The 23,771-nt window shown below is 37.3% G+C and overlaps 2 protein-coding genes across 7 annotated transcripts in view; one reads left to right on the forward strand and one right to left on the reverse strand.

The window, feature by feature from the left end:
• The window catches only part of LOC117792388 (tropomodulin), a 51,242-nt gene that overhangs the window by 19,868 nt on the left and 7,603 nt on the right, over positions 1–23,771 (reverse strand). The window contains exon 1 of one of the 6 annotated variants that reach the window (XM_034632515.1): positions 23,465–23,500. The exons of 4 other annotated variants lie outside the window; for them this stretch is intronic. In XM_034632515.1, coding sequence (XP_034488406.1) covers positions 23,465–23,485 — 21 coding nt within the window. In that variant the 5' untranslated portion in view covers positions 23,486–23,500. Of the gene's footprint in view, positions 1–13,598; positions 14,013–23,464; positions 23,501–23,771 lie in introns of those variants that run through there. One more of the 6 variants, XM_034632514.1, reaches the window with a different exon arrangement.
• On the forward strand, positions 1,152–5,912 carry LOC117792390. Its single transcript, XM_034632521.1, has 2 exons — positions 1,152–1,498; positions 5,036–5,912. The coding sequence occupies exon 2, from the start codon at positions 5,319–5,321 to the stop codon at positions 5,463–5,465; it is 147 nt and encodes a 48-aa protein (XP_034488412.1). The 5' UTR covers positions 1,152–1,498; positions 5,036–5,318; the 3' UTR covers positions 5,466–5,912.

A 23,771-nucleotide genomic window follows, 5' to 3' on the forward strand; every position in this document is an offset into this window, starting at 1 on the left:
AATGCGCAAAACACGCGAAAACATGCAAAATGCATTGTGAAATTGAGACAACCCCGCGCCCATCTCAAAGAGGGGTAAAGAGGCCGGCTTAATTGTAAAATCAATAGTGGGCCAAAAGGCGCGTAAATCAAGTTAAAAATCGCAGCAATCAAAACACCTGAAGCGCAATAAAAACTCATTAAAAAGCGCGCCATGCCGGCCGACATTCACAGTCAGGATGTGGATGCCAATTGGGGGCCAGGTGTGTCGACCAATGTTCAAATTGGATTTGAACAAATTGAATAGGACACATCGATTTCTCATTAGGCCAGTCGCAGCATCGAGACTGACAGCGAGATGGAGACAGAGACAGAGTCTGAGACGAAGACAGAGTCTCAAGCTGAGACTGATGATATTTTATGGCGTCTGAAATCACTTAAACAAAAATTTAATTGACTTGACGGCGGCTGGCACGTAAATGGCAAAAGGGAAACGGCAGCGCAACACGAAACGGAAGCCAGGACGACGTCGAGGACGAGGACGATGCTAGGGAACTGTAGAGTTGGCGTCAGCCTGCCTGCCAAACTGCCAGCCTGCCAGCCTGCCAATTTGTTGCTGTGCCGAGCGGAAATTTCTTCAACTTCCTGATTTAAATAATAACAAACTGTGTGCCGACTCGAATGCCACTTGTCACACCAACTGACGGCAGCAACAGCAACATTAACAACAACAACAACAACAGCAACAACAGCAATAATCAAAGACGACGCCAGCTTGATTACCAACATCATCAGTGGCTTCTGCCCCAATGCGTCAACATACTATACAAGTAGCAGCAACAATTTGAGGGGATCGCGGGCAATGTCAAAGACTGCGGCTTAGCTGAGTGTCAATATTTTGTAGCTGGCCGAATTTTAAATGTTTACAATACGATGTGACAAGCGAGGGGACACGGCCTCAAGTCCTGATAAACCAACACTCTGCGCCATGCCTCAACAATTTCCGCATGCACAACAAACAGCAACAGCAAAAGAATCAACACAAAATGCCGACGCAGTGCAGCGCCGATGGCCGAGACACGAATGTGAATGCGAATGCGAATATGCCGTAGCCGAAGCCGTTATCCGGCAGGACTATAAGACTGGAGTTTGGCCAACGCACGAGCTGAGTCGCGGCAGCAACGTCGAAGCAGACGCAACTGAAGCAAGCTAAAGAGCTGCGAATATTACGCATACGCGACGTGTGCCACAAGTGCCGCTAAATTGACGCCAAAAATTGAAACAGCTAACGAACATTAGGCCGTTTTTTTGTTTGCCACGCTGTTGCTCGTTAGTGAAATTCCAGTTCGCTGTTGACGGTTGCGAATGGCGAAGTCGGGCGCATAATTTGTATAGCAACAGCCAGCGGTAACGGGTCCAGGATAACAAACTCGCTTAAAGCTGGCCATAAACGTGCGTGTTACCGACTGGCAACAGTTTCAGTCTCAGCATTGGCCATGTGGCAACGACTACGTACAACGGTGCGTATGAATGAAAATTGCGCGCGTAATGAATGAATGAATGTGACTGTGAATGTGTGTGTGAGTGTGAGTGTGAGTCGTGGCAAGACGAGACGAGTCAAGTTGAGTTGAGAAGGTCGAGACTGAGGCGACTGTCAGAGATTTATGTTTATGCCGCGAGTTTGCTTTAATTATATATGTACATACATATGTCTTTCTCTGTGTGTGTGTGAGTGTGTATATGTGTGTGTTTCATCGTCATCGTTATTTGTTTTAGTTGGTTGTATGCTGCAGCATTATGGAAACAAAGCACGCAGCTTGCCACGGTTTTTCGTCCAATGCAAATACTCGTAAAAAAGAAGAAAAAGTAAAGCCCACAAAAACTTGGCACATGACCAGTATATTGGCATGGGATTGGGTTAGGACTGCAGGATATGTCAAATTTAGCAGTCAACGCCGCAGGACATTTAACACTTCATTGACTATTGTGGCGCAACGGCAATTTGTGAGAGTTGGATTTTTGGGGTTTAGGCCAGGCCAAAGTTGAAATTAAACTTTCATTTGCATTTGTGGCACGGCTAGCTAAATTAATGGCCAAAAAAAAAAAAGTCCATGACAAGTGCTTGCCACCACTTGGCCAATTTATTATGTTCTGGCCTCGAAGTTGGTAATAGCTTTGGCCAAAAATGAGAAAGAAACTTTTAGCCCCAATCGATCACATTTCTGCGACTCAGCTGCAAGTTCAGTTTCATTTTTGACCCTTTTGACATGGGTGTGGATGGTTGTGAGTGTGTGTGTGTGTTGGCGTGTGTGTGTTAGTGTGTATTATTGCTGTCAAATCCTGAGCTTTGACGTCTAATTTATGAATGTTTTAGCAGCTCAGACACAAGTCCTGGTTTCATGCTCTATTTAGTTTTCTCTCTTTTTCATTTATGTTAATATTGTAACTTATTTAAATAAATTGTTTGCGTCCTTTTGACCATAAGCTGCACATAACGCGTCCTTGAACATTTTTTTTTAATGCAATTTAAACGTTTTAGTCAAAAGTTGAAACAAAAATTCTTTAGCCCTTCTTTTTTAAAATATGTTGGCGAAAAACTTTTTTAATGAGTTTCATAATCTTGACTGCGTTTTATTTCAATCCGCCGACCCTTACCATTTGTTTCTAATGATGCCAAAGTCTTTCCAAAGTAAAATACCACTCTTTATACGCCTCGTCCCTTCTGCATTCCCTCCTTTTTTCCCCTATTAGGGGTCGCTTAGTTCAAAGCAACTGCAACGCGCGTGATAAGCGTTTAATTGAATGCTGCCCAGTCGAGCCCTTGATTGAATTTCTATACAAATGAGCGCCGACTAGAGATTTGTATGGTGGCAGTGAGTTGTATGGATCTGAGCTGTGGTTGTTGGTGGTACCAACCACCACACTCGTCACCGCAGCCGCATGGCCAGCTCTTGATAGCCACGTTAAGGGGAGACAGGCTCGAGTGTCCTTTGCCTGTTCGTCCCTTTTGCGATTGCGCTCAAATAAATTTCAATACACTCGCTGTAGTTTTTTTGTTTTTATAAATGCACTCATGCGGTATTCACATCACTTTGAGTACGAGTCGTTTAACCTAGGTCTCTTTACCGTCCGTTGCACTTGGACATGTGAGTTTAATTGCCGAGAATTTTAATTCAATTTATCACATAATTACTAACAAAGCCGAAATATATGCTCTAATATGCTGGACTATGTGATATCCTGAAATTACTAACAGATATTCGAGCCCACTTTGCATTACATTACATACAAATGCCCAAATTCTATCAATTACCACTTTCATTTGTAACACTTTAAAATTTTATGCACAGCAATTAAGGCTTAAAACATTTAAGTTAGGAATTCTATTTCAAAGGGGTTGGAATTGATTGTGGTACAGATAATGACAGCGATTGAAATTGTGAATTGTATCGCGAAATTCGATATAAATACACAGACAATTCCAAATATGCTATCGCAAATATTCATTCCCCAAATGCAGCGTATGTCTAATTTTTGTGGATTGAATTGCAAATTGATAAAGTCAAATATAATAGGAACATGCAGCAAATACATTCGAATGCATTAAATCAGTTCTCTTTGGAAAAAATATTTCAGCATTTTCTGTAACAAATTTGAAAACAAAAACGTATCAAAGAATATATTGAAAACTAATGAAATGATAGCAGTAAATTCACTTATTTGTATGCTGGCTGGGGCTGTAATAATATTGCTTTAAAATTGTCTTCAAAAATGTGTACATTTGTATACCAATAATTGCTCTGATGAATGTTTCTGTATTTAAGAATCTCAAGCGAAACTCACCTACCTTAATCCTAGAATTAGTATGTCCCTGAGTTTCCTCCAAATGTAACTATTATGACATAGAAAATTAGTTGTTAAAGGACACCTTATTTTATTTGCGTTAAATTTATAGTGAAGCAAATCAAAAGAAATACTAATGACAATATTTTTTATAGCTGCTATGGAAAAAATTGTTTATTTAAATTAACACCACTGCAGTAGCAATTTAATTTTTCTGAACTTTAAAGATATCTTGCAATGGGAAAAATTTTAAATGCTAAAGTAAACTCATACAATGATGAAATTTACAATAAATAAAATGAAAATCTATAAATTTTGTAATGCTTAATTAAAAGTGTGGCAAGTCCTGTGTGAAAGCATATTTTTAATAAATGTTGTGGGCATTGGGATGCAATTTGATTCAAGTTAACAACAATAATGAAAAAGGGAATACTGTTTTTGAATATGCTTTGTCAGTTTGTCAGTTCGTCAGTTTATGAGTTGGTCGTAGAATAATATTACAAATGTTACAGTTAATGCCATTGCAGTGGCTTTTTGCCTGGAAAATGCGATTTAAATTTCGTTTATACATACATTTTCTTTTCAATTTTCATTTGCTCTGATTCATGTGCATGTTTTTCTTTGCTACTCTTTGTTGAAGCTTCAACAATTTCCCCTCCCCACCCCAACCAACCCCAACCCTTGTCTGACTGGCAGCCTGGCAGCCAGGTTTTTATTGTAGTTGCTGCTGCCAAAAGGAATGCGTTTGCTGAACATATTGGCCAACATGCAGCACACAAATGCGGCTTTAAGTGCAGCACCAGCTGGCAACATGCAACGCAATTATGCAACATGTGTGTGTGTGTGTGTTACACCACGTCGCAATCTTTGCCATGTTGATGGAATTTGTTGTAGCTGTCTCTCCGTTTTTCTGTCTATTTGTCTGTCTTACTCGCGTCGCAACGTATGGAAATCCCAGACAGTCGGACAGCTAACGCGGCGTATACGTATTATACTTTGCTGCCATCATGGGAGTTGGCAAACATTTGCAGCTGTTGGTTGAAGAGTTTTCCGTTGTAAAAGTAATATATCTCAACGATTTTGTGTCACAGCGCACAGACAATTTTAATGCAGTCTCCCAGTGCTGAAAATGCTCACAATTTTTGACTTACATAACATACTAATATTTCAGAGAGATATTCTTAAACTCACTATTCTATTCTGTTCACTTGCAGCTGCCGCCCTCGGCACGGGCAAGACGCATGCCAATGAGGCAATGAGATAAATCACAGCCACCGAGAAGGACCACAACCAGCACATCCTACCAAATGCAATCTAAAGTGTACGCTTCTTGGCCAAGTGCCACGTAGCTCTTCACGTACAGGCCAAAACAGCCGGCAGGACAACGCAAAGTTGAAGCTGAGTCTAAGTCGGAGACGGAGACAGCATAACCACAGCCAGGAGAAAGAGAGTGGCAACGAGGAAGACAGAGAGAGAGAGAGGGGGAAAGAGCACGTCATGTTGCGAGATATCTTTCTATATTTAGTTCTAATCGTTTTATTTTGCTTTATTTTCATGGCGCAGTTAATCGTCAACGTTTACGCATTCCAACGTCAGCCAACCCCCGCACAGAGGGCAGAACGCAATGAAATTATATTTGTCTAGGGCCCCCAAGGTGGCTAAGCCCCCAATGTCCGCACCCCACCTCCAGGGAGGCGCCAAAGGCATAAGTCAAGCATTGCCGCTCTGGTTTGCCATTTAATGAGCAGAGCAGAGCAGAGCAAAGGAGACTGTGAAAACTTAAAGCTCAAATCAAAGAAAACTCTTGCTGCCTGTTGGGTGTTGGCTGTTCTCTGTTGGCTGCTTTCTGTTGACTGTTCTCTGTTGGTTGTTGCTCTGAACTGATAAACTAGGTTGCGCGCTAATTAGTAACGGTAGTCTTGGGAGTGCTGTCATGAATGCACAATACACTCGTGCACAATGAAACTTTGCCCAACAATAAGCCGCAACTGAAGCCGCGGTAAGCCAACTCGTTCGCTGCGAGTAAATCGCGCAAAAGTTATGCAAAGTGGCAAAAAAGGCTAAAATATACTCGGAATAGTTGACTCGCAATGTTGCATTCAACTAAAAAAAACCAAAAAAAATATACAAAAAAAAATAAAAATTAAAAAAATAATGAATTGAATTCATTAAAGCGCCACGTTGGCGCATTTTTAATTCATAATTAAGTCGATTTCAGTGCACATTTTGTGGTGACATTTAAATATTCTCTGCATGCAGATAAATACGCATATAATTATTATTTTTAATATAATCGTTTTGTTAAGCGGTCAGAGGCTTTGCAACATTTCATTGCCTACTTTTAAGAGCAAGAGGCGCCATAAATCCGGCTTAAACCGACTGCAAATGCCAAGTCAAGTGTCATGGTGTGGGCGTTGGTGTTGGCGTTGGGGCGTGGCAAATGGCTTTAGTTTGTATTGATTTTCAGTGCGCACTTTTTTCTGCTCAACAATGCTTTTCTTTTTTTTCACAATGTATACAATATAGGTGTATGTTTTTTTTCTTTTTGTTTTTCTTTCTTTCTTTTTTTTTTGAAGGCACGCCGCATCGTTTATTGTTTTCTTTGAGCCGAGTCAGCTGGCAATTGGTAGAGCTGTTGCTGCCGCCTTGAGCACTTGAGCGCCATATACACACTTGACCCCATTCGCTAAGAGACTTTACAATAGGCCTGGCCAGTGGCCCTCGGCCTGGGACTATGGGTGTGGCCGTGGGTGGGCAAACATTGAAATTGACATGGCCTGAAGTGGAAGGCTGCAAAAGGGATTTATTTCAAAAACTTCAAAGTGTGGCAAAATGTGTGCGAGTGTGTGTGTGCGAGTGTGTGTGTGTGCCTAATTGATAGCCGGATGTTTGACCAAATGGAAATGAAAGTTTCAGTTTCTTCCCAAGAGCTAAGTTTAAATTTTGATATGTGTATGAGCAAAGTTATTTTTGCCAGAGTTTCTAATTCATTTAATTGCCAGCTTGCACTTTTCCATAACACAAGTGCATATTTGCCATTTGACCTTTGACCAAAGGCTTAAAGGATTTCAAAAGTTTCAAGATGAAACCATATCGTAAGCATATTTCAAATTGAATTATCGAATAATCAAAATGCATCAACAGAGGCAACAAAAACAATGAAAAACAAAATAAACATTTAACGAATTATATTCAATTAATTAATGAATTAATTATAAACGCGTACATTCGAACAATAATAGTTTTAGCTATGCTATACAATATATAACATATACAATATATATATATAATCCTTATAACGCTAGTCATAAGTGTCTGATCTTCAACATAAGGTTTTATCCAAAGACATGCGACAACATTTACTGTACGTGTAGTTAGTGCTGAACAATGAATATCAAATTAATTAAACGAAACAATATCGAAATACATATATAAATCAAATAAATGTTGCAAAATACAAGAAAAAATATATACTCTGCACTTTTTATTATACTCTGTAAATGGACTGTGTGAGTATGAATAATTTTCGCTTTAATTTTGTTGGCAAATAAAAATATCTAAACAATAATTTATTTTATATACTCGTATATTTGTATGTCTTCAAAAATATATATGTAGTATATTTATGCATATCTCATGTAGTCATAAAATTTTTTTAAATTTCATTAATAATTTTATTTTATTGCTTCTTTGTGGACACATTGATGCCAAAAACCAGCAAAAATATATTTCTGTATCAAGAAGAATTTTTAATACTCTTACTAATTGTGTTATTTGATTTAGACTTAAAAAAGTAGAGACACATTTAAAGTATTTTCTTGAAACCTTGGAGTGGAAATGAAGAAAGTTTCAATGTTTCATTCGAGTCATAAAAATTTATTACGCTGTTAACCAGAGCTAAGTTTTAAATAACACAAACTTCCATTAAGCTTAACACTTGTTTGCTTAAGTCACGCAACTCAAACTTAACCCGGTTCAAATAGTTGCCGAGTACTTAACACTTTTAATGGGGACAACATAAGAGTTCTGCGTTTATTTTAAAACGCCAATGACCTGAATATAGAACACTTAAGACAGAAGTCGTTGATCATTTTGTCGGTCATGCCATTAAGACCATATTTGGGTGTAGCTGCATCTCATTATTTGCCCGAATTGTTAAATGCAACAAACAGAAGAGTTCAGTAAATTTTCCATTTAGCTGCTGTTGGGGAAAAGGCGTCTTAAATTTTGGCATAACAAGGAGGCGACCACAGTTCGACGCCTTTTGTGTCAGGCCCAGAGCAATGGGTGCTCCATGGACCGCGCTGTGTTAACTTTTTGGCACGGGGCCAAGGCAAAGAAAAACTCGCTGGCGGCCTGTGCAACAAGCAAATTGTTCCCTCTTGCCTTCTGCCACATGCCTCATGCCCCAAGCAGACAGTGCTGTTGGCTGCAACTTTGGACACGTCTTGTTTTGGTTTTATTGTGCCAAGCTGTCTGAGCTTTAAAAAAGTACAACGACATGGCCAACAATCATAACAATGAGCACAACAAGAACAACTACAATGAGAGCAACAACAACAACAACAGCAACAACAACAATCCAAATGGCTTTTTGTTATTGCTGTGCGCATTTTGTGTTTATTGCATTAAGTTGAACTGCACGGCCGGAGGCGCCTCACAATTCCAAATTTGGTCAAGCCCCGAAATTCGACGTATATATATTTGGAGCAGCGCCATATTGGGGGTGTCATTATACATATAAATATATACATAAATACATGCACATGTATGTGTTTAGTGGAAAATGTAATTGAAAATCGCTTAAAATGTCTGACAGTCAATTTTGTGGGCAGAAACTAATTTGCAGATATTTATATTTAATACTAATATTTATTTGTGCTCGTTGATACGGTGACATCTTTTACTTTGATCTTTGACAGGCGGGTGGGCCAAGTTCTTTGCCAAAGTCACGTCCTTGTTGCGGACAATTGAAACAAAAAATCAAAACTAATTAGACGCAAATTAATGAGAGAGAGAGAGAGAGAGAGAGCAACAACAACAAATATAATAAAAGCCAGCTCGCACAGCTGATGAAAATGTGAAGTGAAAATTTGCAAATATGACACAACAATTTGGCAGCTTGGACAGCCGGGCAGCCAGTCAGACAAGCAGACGGACGGACGGACAGACGGACGGACAGTCGGTTATACGCTTTCGGCCTCAACTTTTGATTTAATGCACGAGGCTGTCGAGGCTGATGACAGCAACAGGCAGAACGGCTTCTTGGTCCTTTCAGCCAAAATGGCAAGCAGTTAGCCAAATGCAAAATTACAAAATACGAGCACAAAATGCAAAACATAAACATCTCATTCAATATTTCGCTTTCTTCTTTTTGCCTTGTGCTTTTTTTTGTTTATTTTTAAAGTAGCAAAACTTTTGGCTGTGCGCTCTTTAGTCGTACTCTTAAGAGGCAACCACTCCAGAGAACGATCAGCTACCAATACTGTTAAGCTTACGCATACAACTACAACAGCCCATACAGATGTTGGCCCGGTCCACACGGCGTATGCGCAATTCGCATTGGCAAACTGCCAACGCGCTATACTTGGAGATCAACGGAAAAAATTGCTGATTTTTTGCCAGAAATTATTTATAACTGCTTGTTCATACACAAGCACACACACACACACAGACATGTGTGTGTATGAGTATGAGTATGTATGTGTGTGTGTGCATATATTTTATTTTCGATTCTATAGACGCTGTTCTATCCGCCCCGTTTACTTGACAAGTAAAAAGCTATACACAAAGCAGCACAAAGACCAAATTATGTTGGAATAAATCGAAAAACTAACATTGATGATGAAATTACTTACTAATCAAATGGCGGAAGAATTAGTTGTGAATTAAGATTGATCTATAAATTCCTGTTGCTTACCTAGAAAGACAAAAGAGAGAGAAGAGAAGAAGAGAACATTAGCATATAAGTATTTTGACAGAAATATCTAAATATCTATATGTATAGCTAGATAAATATCTATACAACAGTTTTATGAATATGCTATAGTTAATGCTGAGATATGGGCAAATTAAAATATATATAAAATAGCTAAAATTATTTGATTTATTGGTAAATATTGGCACTTGAGTCACAAGGTTTTACAGTATGGAATTCAATATATATATAACACAGTCTCTTTCGTTATGTTACATGGATTTTAATAGATTTTAATACAATTTGCTAAAGAAATTTACAATATATCTATTTCCGGAATTGTACCTAAAAGGTAAATAATTATGCAAAGTAACCAAACAATTGATAAAAATTTATAAATCCCACTGACTAATTAAATTTTACATTTATTAATTTTATTTTTATTTGAAATCTATGGACACTTATAGCTGAGTATCTTTAGCAATTGAACAATATAATTTCTAATAAAAAAGCTATATAATCAATACTCTAATTAAGCTAATAATAATACACAATAGCACAACAAAGTTGACTCATCATTAGCTTTACTCATCTTTGCACTTGTTTGTATTTTCTTTATGCGAAATGTTAAAAAATGATGCTGAATTTTAGTGCCAAATCAGCGGGAACATGTTTGATATGACATTATTAAGCTTCGATTGTTTATTTCATTGCCACCATTCGGTTCAGCTGGCACCCAATTCACAAATGCCAAAAAGGCCAAAATGCTGCAAATCAATTAGCCTCTATCTGAACTCTGTATACGCATAGCTGTTTCATGCAACTTGCCCCGTGCCCCTTACCTCACAGACAGAAGCAACTTAATGCGCCTTAATGAGTTTGAATGTTGGGCACTCGAAAGTAACAAAATATTTTATATGCTTGTCAGCTAAATAAAATAAATGTTAATGTTGAGGTTTTAACTTTTTCGCTGGCCGTGGCATGTGGCATGCGGCATAAAATGCCTAATTAATGCAACAAGCTCTCCGAATGCTCATATGCTGGAATGAGGCAGGTTGAAGATGTTATACGCCAAAAAAAAAATAAAATAGGAGCAGACGCGTCAGTTTTAATTAAAAGATAAAATTGCCTGGCCTAAACAGAGAGAGAGAGAGAGAGAGAGAGAGAGAGAAATGTAGAAAAAGAGAAGCAAATAAAAAATACGCCCAAAAGCACATAAAATAATAAAAACGGTAATGAAATTAACAACAAATAAACGCAGCTAAAGTTTGAATTTCTCAGCTGAAGTTGTATAGAACATGACAACAAAATGGTTGTTAGCAGCGAATGAAAAGCACTAGCCAGAAAAACGAAAAGAACGAGCAGAAAAAAAATGAAAATACAGCATACAGATTGCGAAAAGGGAAATGGGAAATGGGACGCCGGAGCGGAAGCTTTGCACTGAGATCGCCTTTGTAGCCGCCTTGATTGCTGCCATGAAAAAAACTCAGTGAAAAAGGTAGAAACTACCTGCCAGCCAGACAGAGAGAGAGAGATAGAGAGAGAAAGTCAAAGCCAGAGCTAGAAACGAAGCCAGGGCCAAAACTGGGAACGTCAACTCAGCGTTGTTGGCTTCATTTGAAGGCAGTGCCAAAATGCCGTTGGGCAAAGGCAAACGTCGGGTTAACAAGTGAGTCCCAGCAGCAACAATAAAAGGCAGTAATGATACACAGCAAGCGGAGCAGGGGCAGGGGGAGGGTAGAGAGTAGAGAGTAATGCCAACTCACAGCTACATCTGTTGTTGTGTGTGTGTGTTGGCGCTTAAACATAATGCATGCCTCTGTGTTGGTATATTAAGTGAAATGAAATCCTGTTAAGAGAAACAATGAAGCTATTAAAACCGTATACAGGTGTGAGAGTGTGGGAGTGTGCGAACGTGTTTGGGTGTGTTTATACTGTATATACATATATGCACTTACATATGTAAGAGTGTGTGCATATCTGCTGGTAAACCTCATAATATCGTTTAATAAATACTTTACAGCTTGATTGATTGCAGGTGCGTCAGCTTCAAACGAGCGACAGGTGAGTGTATGGCTTAAGGACGCCTAAGTAGCTGTTGCTTTCCCCTGCTTTCCCCTACTTCCCCCCCCTCTCCAGCTGCTGCTCTCGCCGTGCCTCTTGTTGTTAGTCAAAGTAATTTATGCGCTCGACAACACGTCGTGGAGCAGCTACCACAGATTGGGTCCCATGTGGCAGCATATAATCAATGTGCCGCCCGCCCATTGTGCGCTTATGCTTATCCTTTGGATCCAGCTCCATCTAGTATACAGTATCCATCTCAACTAACAGCGGAAATTCACTGACCTGGAAACTTTCTAACATCGTCGTCTGCTTAAAGCGAGTCAGTTTTTTAAGAATGTAACCCCTTTCGATATGTATATATGTATGTGCATGCATTATGGGTATTCCCTTCATTTGCCATAGTTCCCATTCCGATAAATGTTTATTTTTAGACACATTAACAGTTAATCAAGTGCATCGCTTAATTAGCAACACTTGCACAAAAGTATCTTTCAAATATTCATTTTGTCCGCTACAAGTTTAATATATACACATATAGTATACATATGTACATATATGAGAATGTATATTTATTTCTTTTGGTACAAATCAGCAGCAAATTCTTTGGCTTTCGCCTTTGTTTATTTGGCCGCCAAAAAGCAGATCGGAGACGTCGCTTTCGACATCTTTGTCCGTCGTCCATTTGGCAACTTTCAATCTGTCGCATTTGTCAGCTTCAAATGTTGAGTGAAGTGGGCGTACGCTGGTCATGCGATTGCCTTTCATTACTTGACGCATCTAAATAGCCCCATGCATACACACAGATACACACAACACACTCACACACATACAGTATATAGTAGCATATTCATACTAAACGAGGGAAGACAATTGAAATTGTGAAACTTTTAAACTCAATACTCAATACAGATAAAAAACCGGTATTTCGGGCTAGAATTAATCGAATGTGTCAGAAAAACGGTAATCCCGGATTCTTTTAAGCCAAGTACAACATACTGAAAACAAGTACTATTTTTCTCAACATTATTTTCATTTTCGAATCTGTAAGATCTGTTTTCAGTTGGATTAAAAAATTTAGGATTATTTAACTTTCTTAATGTTGACTTTTTAATAGCGTTGCCATTTTATTATACCTATTATCTAAATTTAAGAAAAATATTCTGAATACAACCTTAAAAAAAACGTGCTAAAATTAAGAATTTTTAACTTGAATTTTAAAATGATTTTTTTTCTCTGTAAAAAATAATCTTAATCCCATGGATCAAAATTTCTTACGATTTGTGTTTACAAAGTTTTTAAAGTGACTTTCGTATGAAATAATAATTTATTTTTAAGATCTGCGAATGTGTGTAAATTAAATTAAACCATTGGACATTAAAAAAAATTTTTGATTTGGTTTATAGAAAACAATCTTTATTAAATTGTCCTCGTAAAATCTAAATATCTGTATTTTTAAGGTCTATAAATCTGAATAAATAGGTTGTTATATTATAACATGCCAACCTTTGAATTTTTAAGGGATTTTCTGTCTTAGTTTTTTTTATGAAACTTATAAAACTACATTTAAATCTGATAGCTTCTTCAGTTAATCTGATTTGTTTCTTACGATCAAAATTGTCTTACAATATAAACATATGAATAAATAAATAAACTTATGAAACCCCCCTCGCCTGTTGAACTCTTCTGATTTTCACTGAATGTAAAGATTTAAATCCACTTGGTTCACACCTAAAATATCTTCTTAAATATTTTAGCAAGTTATGAAACCCCCCTCGCTTATTGAACTCTCCCCTCACCTTTGTGGAACGTGTTTTGCGCCACTGTGAAGTTTTCTTCGTTGTTGTTGTTGTCGTCTCCTCTTCCTCAATGACGTCATTGTCATTGTCATTTTCGTTGTCGTTGTCGTCGTTTTTGTTGTTTTTGTCATTGGCAGTGTCTGCCATATTGTAGAGTGTTTATGTTTGTGTTTTAATCCTGAGAGGTGACGAGTGTTATCCTTAAGCTTATCCTTGCAATATGCGTGTTTGTCTCAGTGTTGTTGTTGATGTTATTTTTGTTGATTGTTGATTTTTTGTTGTTAATTTGTGAGTTTATTTCATGGCTCTTGGCAATTTCTTTGGCACTTGAACACAAAAAACAGAAACAGAAGCTGAAACTTTGTTGGCTTCTTTAATATTTACAGTATTCACATGGATTATACGTATATTCATTTCTTAATCATTTCACTCATTTTGACTGGAAGCGCATTATGATTTTTATTAGATGCGATATTTATATATGCATATAAATGTATATGCATTCAAGCATATACGTGTATTATTCAGATTTATAAAATATAACGTGTTCTTATTTTGCTATAATTTATTATTGCAGCTGCCTTGAATTGTATTTTGGCCAACGTTGTTAAATAAAACGAATTGTTTGTATTTAACGTATAAATATAATTAATTAAACCGAACCAAAATAAACGTTGTTTTAATTACAAAATTTGTTATTATTTTAAAACAAAGAAAAACTCAATTGATTTATGCCGAAAATAAGAGCTGAAGAGTTACATTTGTTTACTTAATTCACAATTATTGAGTGTGTGGTGAATTATTTCCACCAGCTTCGTTTATACACAAAAGAGTCACTTCAAAAAATAAAAACCACAATCATTATTTGATTTATTTGCATACTTTGTGTCTCACTTTGAAATTAAATGGATATATGCAATTAAAGTGAGGTTTTTGTGGTCTGGCCAACTTTATGACCAAGTCATAACTAAATCAAAGCAACTGTCAATCTATTGGGAGCTTTGCGACTTAAGAAAGAGCCGGACATTGTGGTAACTCACACACACTTATTCACACACTCTTAGTCTCTGGCACACTCTTGGGCACATGTGTGTCTACGAGTTGAAAGTAGTTTCTATTCCCCAAATGCCTTTCAACTTGAAAACTATTTACGTCCACACCCAATGGAAAAGTTAAAGAAAAGGAAAAAGAAAAGCAAACAAGAAAGAGTAGATATAATCAACGAAACGAGACTTAAATACTCTTGTAGATTATTACAATATTATTTCTATATTCAAACTGAACTTTGTTTGATTTTATTAAAATAACAGCGAAATTTTGTCAAAATATTTATAAAAGATTTTTGTAATTTTTATATAATTTCTGTAACTGAAATATGTTAAATAATTGGGATTTTGTGAGTTCGCTAAAGATAGAAGAAAACATTTTTCGAGCAACTAGTTATTTCTTGATTGATTGTTTTAAAGACACCTATATTTAATAGTCCAAGTTAATTGAAATAATACTAAGGATCTTGATCAAATTTCATTCAAAAATTAAAGCAAACACAAAGAAAATTCAAAGGTACACTCAAGAATAAACATATATACTTTAAAGTATCTGACAAGTCTTTTCTATTAAGTTGTTAATTTGTATAGTAAAACTTAATAGCCTCTAAGTAGAGTATAACAATGTAACTCAACTGAGCAGGTGGCCAAAATCAACTCGGCGAGTGGAAAGAAGAGCTCTGAAAACAGTTGTAAAATACAAAAGCAAAATGTTTCTTTTGTATTTTGTTGTAATGTTTTATTAAATAAAATTCTTAAATGCATTGTTCTGTTCATTTTTAATAGCACGAGCAGCTGTTGTTTAATTCTATTTAATTTCTTGTTTTGGGCATTAGTTGTTTCGTTTTTGCACTATTATTATTTATGTGTGGTTGCTTGTGTAAAACTTTTTTTAATCGATATGCTTCATTGTTGATGTTGTTGTTTTGTTGTGGTTTCTTTTTAGCGTGTTTTGATTGTTGTTGGTGTACTTGTTGTTGTTGTTGTTGTTGAATTGCACAGTTTTTTGCAGTATTTTATGCATGTTTTGGGTATTTGGTTTTTGGTTTTTGCGTGTATTTTGTGATATTTTGTGATATCGCGTGGGCGTAGTGTTTGCTGTTGTTGTTGTGATGCATACCAGTTGAGTATATGCAGTGCTATTGTGTGGTTTTTATCGCCTCGATATGCATGCAAATATCAAATGCTAAAAATTCAACTGGGCCATCAGGCTGACTGACTGTGTGGCAGCATCAGACGCGCTCGCGCTCGCAACCAACTGAGTTTGCTTGATTTTTGTTTCGGCCGAGGCAGTCGACCAACCAAGCAGCCTGAGGACAACACCACACAGCGGGGTGGGGGGCAGGGGGGTGCGGCTGGTGCGCCCTGGTGAGAGGCAGTCGCTAATAGAGCGGCGCACACAATCAACACTTAATGTTGCCGCGGGGACGAAAGAGGCTGACTAACACAATTCGCTCATAATCTTAAAAATGAAATGCTTCACAGAGACACACACACACACACACACACATGTGAGAGTATACAAGTGTGTGAGAGAGTATGTGTGTGTGTATGACCACTTTAAATTATTCACATTTGAAAATGTGTGCGCAAAAATATTTGCCGCTTTACATTTTGAGTTCTCCTTAATATTTATTTTTTTTTCTTTATTTTATTTTATTTTTTTCTTAGCACTTTGCAGGCCGTCAACGCGACGTATGCGTAATGTATGCGCGTATGTGAGGGAGTGAGAGAGAGAACTTGCGAATACGAAAACAGGTGAATATTTGTTGACCACACTCGCTTGAAAAATTATAGCGAATTCCTTTTCAAAAAAACTGCTCGAACAACTTTTCTTGGCCGCGCGCAAAAAACATGAAAAACTAATTTATATGCGAGCATTAAAAAAATATAAAATAGCAAGTGTATGCTGTGTTCTTTGTATTGTGTGATTGTGATTTTATTTGTCTAGGCGCAGAGATCTGGAGGTGCGTTCGTTGTCTACCGTAAACTGAACTGAACTGAACTGAACTGAACCATGTTGAACTGATGCTAGGATTTGACTGTCATCCGGAGCTGCTCAGTTCCTGGACTGGGTCGGTCGAATCCATTCCGGCAGAGGCAGCTGCTTTGCGCTTTTCTTTCTCACCTTTGTGACGCAGCTGTAAGAAAATTCTGCGTACTTCTCATTGTTGTTGTTGTTGCTGGCTTTTGTTGTAAGTAAATCACACGGCGCCTATTCCTTCAACCTTGTCGCGTGAACAGTTTATTGCGTTGCGAGCTTTGGCTACGTTATTTGTCACACGGCGTATTTATAGCTCAAATCATTTGCTCCCACACAATCACCTATGTACATATACACATAAGTATTATAATGTGTACATATATAGTATATACTCGTATATGTACTCCATAATCATCATTTATTGCCAATTTGTTGCGATTCGTCTTTGGCTGGGGCATGCCGCTTGTCCGTCTAATTGCTAACAATTTGCGTTGCATTTCGCTGGCCTGGTCAACAGCAATTTACCAAGCTAATCTGCCGTGTCACCATGGCAGATGCGGATGTGAATTTTTCTTCGTTTTCTCTCCCTCTTCTCCCCCTTCTCGAGTATGTCAATGGAGCACGTCAAACTGTCAGCTTTTTTTTTTTACTCAAAGCAAAGTGCAGCAAAAATACGTAGAAATTTAAATATTTATAGTATATATAATATATTTCAAATCTTTCTCTTTTTTGTCATTTAGTTTTATTACTTTTTGACTTGCATTATTTATTACGTTTAATTTTATTTATTTTCAATTAAATAAAATTTAAATGGCATTGACATCGCGCTTTTTGGCAGCCTCTTCTGCCGACTTCAGTCCAATTTCTTAGGCCAGAACCCAAATCAATTTGAAACCCTAAAGCAGCTGTCCCTTCGGCCATATAATTAATTGTTTACATTTTGCTCGCCAACTTCACACAAAAGTTTCTTTTCAGTTGCCTGCGGATTGGGGTGAGAAAAAGTTAAGTCTCCCACCGTGACACCACCCCCTACCACCTTTCTCTTCCCCTTCTGTTCACGCCAACGTCGAATTGTATACAAAAATAAACAATAACAAACGAATTGTAGGCTCAACGCCTGCTAAATATAATGCGTGGAAAATTGTTCCAAAAAAAGCATGAAATTAAAATATTATTTATAGCCAAAGCAACAAAGCAACAAGGCAACAGCAACAGAACAACAATAACAACAACAGCAGCACATACAAAAAATCGATATGCGTTGAAATATTTTTGAATTTGAGCAGCAGTAAATGAATGTGGCAGCAACTGTTGACTGTAAATCTGAATCTGAATTCCATGGCTGATGCTGATGTAAAACTCGCAGATGTAAAAAACAGAAATGGAAAAAATAGGCTAGATAAATGATAATTGCATTTCTTTCTTCTCTTATTTTATTTTTATTTTTTTCCCTATTTTTAGGCACATTGGCCATTGGAACAGATCAATATGCCAATGCATTTACGTCAGAGATGCAATCCAAAATAAAAAATAGAAACGATTCAAAAAAATTGTCGGCCCGAATGCGTTTAAATGGAATGATAAACGAAGTTTTCCATATGCATTTTTTTTTTTCAATTTACTGGCGTATCCGGCCGGAGGGCAACGGCATCGGCATCGGCAACGCGGACTTCGATGCCCCTTCTCTGCCTGCTGTGAGTTGTTGTAAAAATAGTTGTTTGTAAACAAAATACTGAGGACTAAGAATGAAAGTGCTTTGACCTCGGTCTGTACAACGTCTGAGTGTTGCGACTGAATACATTTCTTTGTCTAATTTACCTGAAAAAAAATACACTGAGCGCTTTGCCACCTTACAGTTTGAGAGCCATTGCGCTGAGGTGAGTTTCATTTGTGGTTCTCTTGGCAGCAACACAGCTGCGCCACGCCCACGCGTCCATGTCAGAAATGATCATTGACATTGTCGTGCTGAAGGTGTTACACACACACACACAGATACACACACAGCTACACCTGCTGCTCTCACAGGTGTCGGCAGCTAAGAGCGCAACATTTTTTGCTAAAATTGCTCTTCCCATTGCGCTAATTAGCTCTTTGACACACACACACACACACACATACCTATACACCTGCTGCTCCCATATGGTAAGTGAGTGAGAAAAGTGTTGCCTCCACTTGTTTTGCTTGCCATTCGCCGTGCTTTTAACTCGACCATCTTATTCATAGTTCCATTTTGAATGGCGTTGCTGCTTTCAAGGTAATTTTTCAGTGTGTTGTTAAATACTTGTACGAACAAGTATACTTATTAAAAGGCAATTGTTTAAAAATAGTTGGCAATTGAAAGTGCAGTGAAAATTAAATAATTTATAGACTACATACATTTATACTAAAACAGCTGGTTATACGCGGCGTTGCTCGTGTTTTATTGTACTAGAGATATTTTAAATTATTTTGAATTAATTAAAGACCGAATAAATTAATTCAACTAAATTTTCAGTTTGTACTCAAGTAACAAAAAGTTCTGAAATTAGTGATATCCAATTTTACTCTATGAAGAAAGTTAGCTATCTGTTAGTTAACCAACTGATCAGTCAGTGAAAGAAAAATATATATTTATACATATATAAAAATTTGATCTATTACATAGTACTCTTATATATTATGCAAATATTTCATATATTTCAACTTGAGTGATAATTAAGCAAATAATTAATGCTTTGTTATAATAAAAATAATAAAAAGAAAAATGCTCTTTCATTTCATTATATATTATATGATAGTCGTAAAGGATGGCTCGAGACATTACCCTAAGTTTCATCTTGAAGCGAATGTTTGGCCATGTGCCTGTCCACGCCCCATAAATATTATTAAATTATATATTTCTTTCTTGGCCATTAACATTATGTAGGTTATAATTTAAATAGCCAAAGAGAGAGAGCGGGTATCACATCAAAACATCAAATACCAGAAAAATAGAAAACAGACAACAACGAGAATAAAAGAAATGCTGCTAAAGAATTTCGCCTCGACTGGGGTCGCCATACAAGTATGAGATATATACAGACAAAATACAAATATTAAATATATATTTATAGAAAATGTTGTCAAGATGTTCCTATATGCAAAGGCTAAAAGCAAACAAACAAGCGCGTGAGTTAAGGGCATCCAAGAGTAACTCATGAACCCCATTTGAGGCCAAGGAAATCCATTCAATGCAATTTTCCATGTCATCTATCGCATTGGCAAAGATTATTCAGTTAAGGTGAGTGAAAAGTGTAATAAAACATGTAAGAATATTATCTTAATATGTTAGACCACTATTGAAAACTTCTATCTCATTTGGCTTTAGCGGGAGCAATCGACTTGGAAATACCCTGGGTGATGAAAGTGAATACTCTACACTACAAAGTTGATATTGCTTTTAATATTAACTAAAATGTATTTGTTAAATTTGTGATCTAAATCCAAATTGTGAATCGAGCTTAAAATCAACCAATCAATCGACAAATAATACATCAAGTTACAGTTATTTAATTTTCCAAAATGACTTTGAATGAATTTTCCAATTTTGATGCAGAATTAAAAAAAAAGCCAAACTATGATAAAATTGTCATTCCACAAGGAAATCGCTTAAGATTTGTGAAAAATTGCAAGGTGAAAGTAGTGAATGATAAATGACAGATACATAGATAGATTAAAAGAATGAAATGTAAACTTCAAAATTACACACAGCTTATATACCCTTTAAATGCACTTGGCGGCAACAGGGTATACAAATATTACTTAAATCGATATATGTTAAAAATTATAAAAATCTAAAAATAGCAAAAAAAAAAAAAAAAAAGAAATAATACAATATAGTAGAAGGAAAAATGGCATTAATAAATCACTTAAGCTATGATAAAGCTCTGAATTTTGGCAAATTGTTATATATATTTTTAAGACTTTACAATAAGTGCATAATAAAACAGAAAACAAATATCTTCTATATATATACCTTCGATATATGCAATTAAAAGAACAGGAAGCGTATCTATAGTGTATGTCGAATTTTACAAGTAATAAAAATTTGTTAATTTATGACAACAATTTCGATCACACGCTAAGAAGAAGCTTAAAAATAGCTAACCAATAAAATCAAAGTCATGCGATCACACAGGAATAATTTCAAATGTGAATTTAACGATCTATTTATTATAGGTTTTTTTTTTGACTGTAGCTGCAGCTAAAACACAAGCGACATACATTTGTATAATATATAAGATATTAAATAGTATAAATTAATATCTTACAAGGTGTTGTTGTTGCTGTTGTTGTTGTTGTCGCTGATTTTGTTGCAGCTAATGGGCAGTTGATTTACGGATCGGCTTGCCTGCACGACATTTTTATGTGTGTTTCAATTTATATGCATTTCTAATGGGGCGCCCCCTGTTAATAGTCACCGAGGGTGACGGGCAAAGTGGTCGCATATTAATCATACGCACTGTTAAACGCGCGAGTGACCAAGAATAGCGCACAAGCATCGACATCGATGGGTCTGCTGTTGGCCAGATTAGGCAATCAAACTGCAGGCATTGGTTGTTCGCATTTCGATTTAAATGTCGGTGCTAACTTCCGGGATTAGACCCGCTGCCTGTCGTCATCAATGCCTTGTCCCGCCCTGCCTAGTCCCTCCCTAATCCTGCCACTGTTTAGTCAACTAATTAGAGACGCATGTGGCAATCAATTTGCGTTGCAGTTGCTGGTCCATTTCATTGAATTTCACTTCGTTGCGTATACGTCATGTTGAGCGACCAGCATTTTATTTTCGTTGGCCATTACAAAACCAACAATAACAGCAACAGAAACAGCAACAAAAACAGAGACAACGTTAGCGTTGGCGGCAACACAAAAACGTTTTAGTGAAAATAAATTGAAAATCTTTGGAATATAGTTTGATGTATTGTCTGTTCATGTGTCTATGAATGTATGTCTATGTGTCTGTGCCACACTCAATCTATATATCTGCATGTTGCTGTCTGTGTGTGTGTGTGTGCATGTGTAATGTTGTGCATGTTGTTGTTGTTTGTTTTGCCTGTTTGCGTTTGCTCTGATTTCAGTTGTGTTTTGGCTGCGAGCACAATTCTGCAACAGATGCCAACATCGTGTTGTTTGTTTTTTAACATGCTTCACTTTTTGGTTGAGCCACATTTTGATTGATTACAGCGAGTGCAGCACCAGAATTGTATCTGACAACTGCAGCTGTATCTATCGAGCATGTTTGCTTATAGCCCAGAGACATGAGCGAACTCATCAAGTTAACACCTCAACTGAATCAATCACAAGTCAAAGAGCAACAAGCTTGCGGCAATTTGCAACTAATTAAACAAATCAAAGAGACGAGACAGAACTCTCCACAGAATTAAATGCAAGCTGCAACAATAATAATAATAATAATAACAATAATGCTCTTAGTTGCTCTAGTTGCCTGTTGAGTGCAGCCATCAAAATTAATTGAAAAGACGGGAATTTAAGATGAAGACGATGACGAAGACGAGAAAGCTGTTAAGACGCTTAACCGGAAAACAATTTGTTGTGGCTATGAATGGGAAATAGGGCCAAAGGGGGAGAGGAAAAACTACTGCAAATGAGAAAACAGTTTTAGCCAGGCTGCAACATCAGCAGAATGATACGCAGTGGGATAAGCTGGACCTAAACGGAACAGCATATTCAGAGGCAGAAAGATAGCTAATAAGCCACAATCAAAGCAACCCCAACCCTACGGAATATCCCAGAGACAACGACAATAGCCAAGTCAGATAAAAAGTGTATCGATAGCAGTTTAAGCACAATGAAAGAGTCGTTGCGAGAATGTGGACCAGGGACCAAGGAGGCGAAGAGGGGAATCAGGCAGTCGGGCTATCGTTTATTTTTAAGCATATTGAAAAGCAGCTAAAAAGCAAGCGCAGCGAATGAAAACAATTTTATTAAGTGAAAAATACGAAAGCAGAAAATAACCCGCAGCCAAAATAAACAACAAATTTCAGAGAAACAGCCCAAGCCAAAGGCAAAGTCAAAGCGAAGGCAACAAAAGTCCTTGGCAGTGGCAAAAGTTGTATTTAGCACAACAAATAGACTCTGCAGAAAGGGTATGTGCAGTCTAAATCAAATTGAACGCCTATAATTTTTAAAAAAGAGTAAAAAAATAAAAAGATTAAGTTAGATTTAAATAGAGTAATGTTTTATTTTTATGGAATATGCAATTATTGTTGCAGGGTATGTGTTAGTCTTTCATTTAGCACCTATGCGCACTTTTCTTTATTTATTTGCTCTCAACGGGTTGCGGGTGCTGCCAGAGCGAGCGAGAATGGGGAAACGATTGAAAGATGCGTTGAAGTGTTGGCGGTGACTTCGACGTTGACGCTGACGTTGACGTCGACGTCAATTCACCTTGAACCACACGCACAACAACCGCATGTGGCAGCGACTGCGACTGCGACTGCGACTGAGTGGCAGACACAATTAAGTGCAAAGAAAAACGGAAGCAAGCGACAAAATTTTACGAGCAAGGTAAATGACAGATTCGTTGGCGGCATCTTTACATAAAAGATTGACAAGTGATTTTCACACCTTCCACAAGCAGCACAGGAACAACCTACAAGTACAACAATGGCAACAACAACTGACTTTAACACCTAAAACGAGCATAAATGGCACTAAGCACCATAGAAAAGTTGTGCGAATTTCGGTTTGAGAATCTGGGCAAATGTTTGTGCATTGTTGTTGTGGTTGTTGTTGTTGTGTGGTCGAGTAGCAGCTTATTTGGATTTTAATTTGCTTAATAACAATGCGGGTCTTACCTTCTCATCTAGTATTGCCATGGCTTTCAGTTGCCACTGGAACTTTGCTTAATCCGCTTTCAAACAAAATAAATATAAATATATATATATATATGTTGAGCTGCTGCCAGTTGAATTTTGTTGCGCAATTCTCAATTGTACAGAATTTATTTATTTTGTGTGTTGTAAAGTTACACTATTATTTAGCTGTACCACCCACGCACATATACACACACACACATACACATCACTAGGCGTATAAAGACGAGGTGAGAGGCAAGAGGCGAGAGGCGGGGAAGGACACGCGTCACAAACTACGCAAAATGCG

The sequence above is a fragment of the Drosophila innubila genome (genome assembly GCF_004354385.1).
Source record: "Drosophila innubila isolate TH190305 chromosome 3R unlocalized genomic scaffold, UK_Dinn_1.0 2_E_3R, whole genome shotgun sequence".
Taxonomy (NCBI): Eukaryota; Metazoa; Arthropoda; class Insecta; order Diptera; family Drosophilidae; genus Drosophila; species Drosophila innubila.

Excerpts from the sequence above, each read along its gene's own strand:
- LOC117792390 (XM_034632521.1), top strand. The coding sequence starts at position 5,319 with ATGTTGCGAGATATCTTTCTATATTTAGTTCTAATCGTTTTATTTTGC.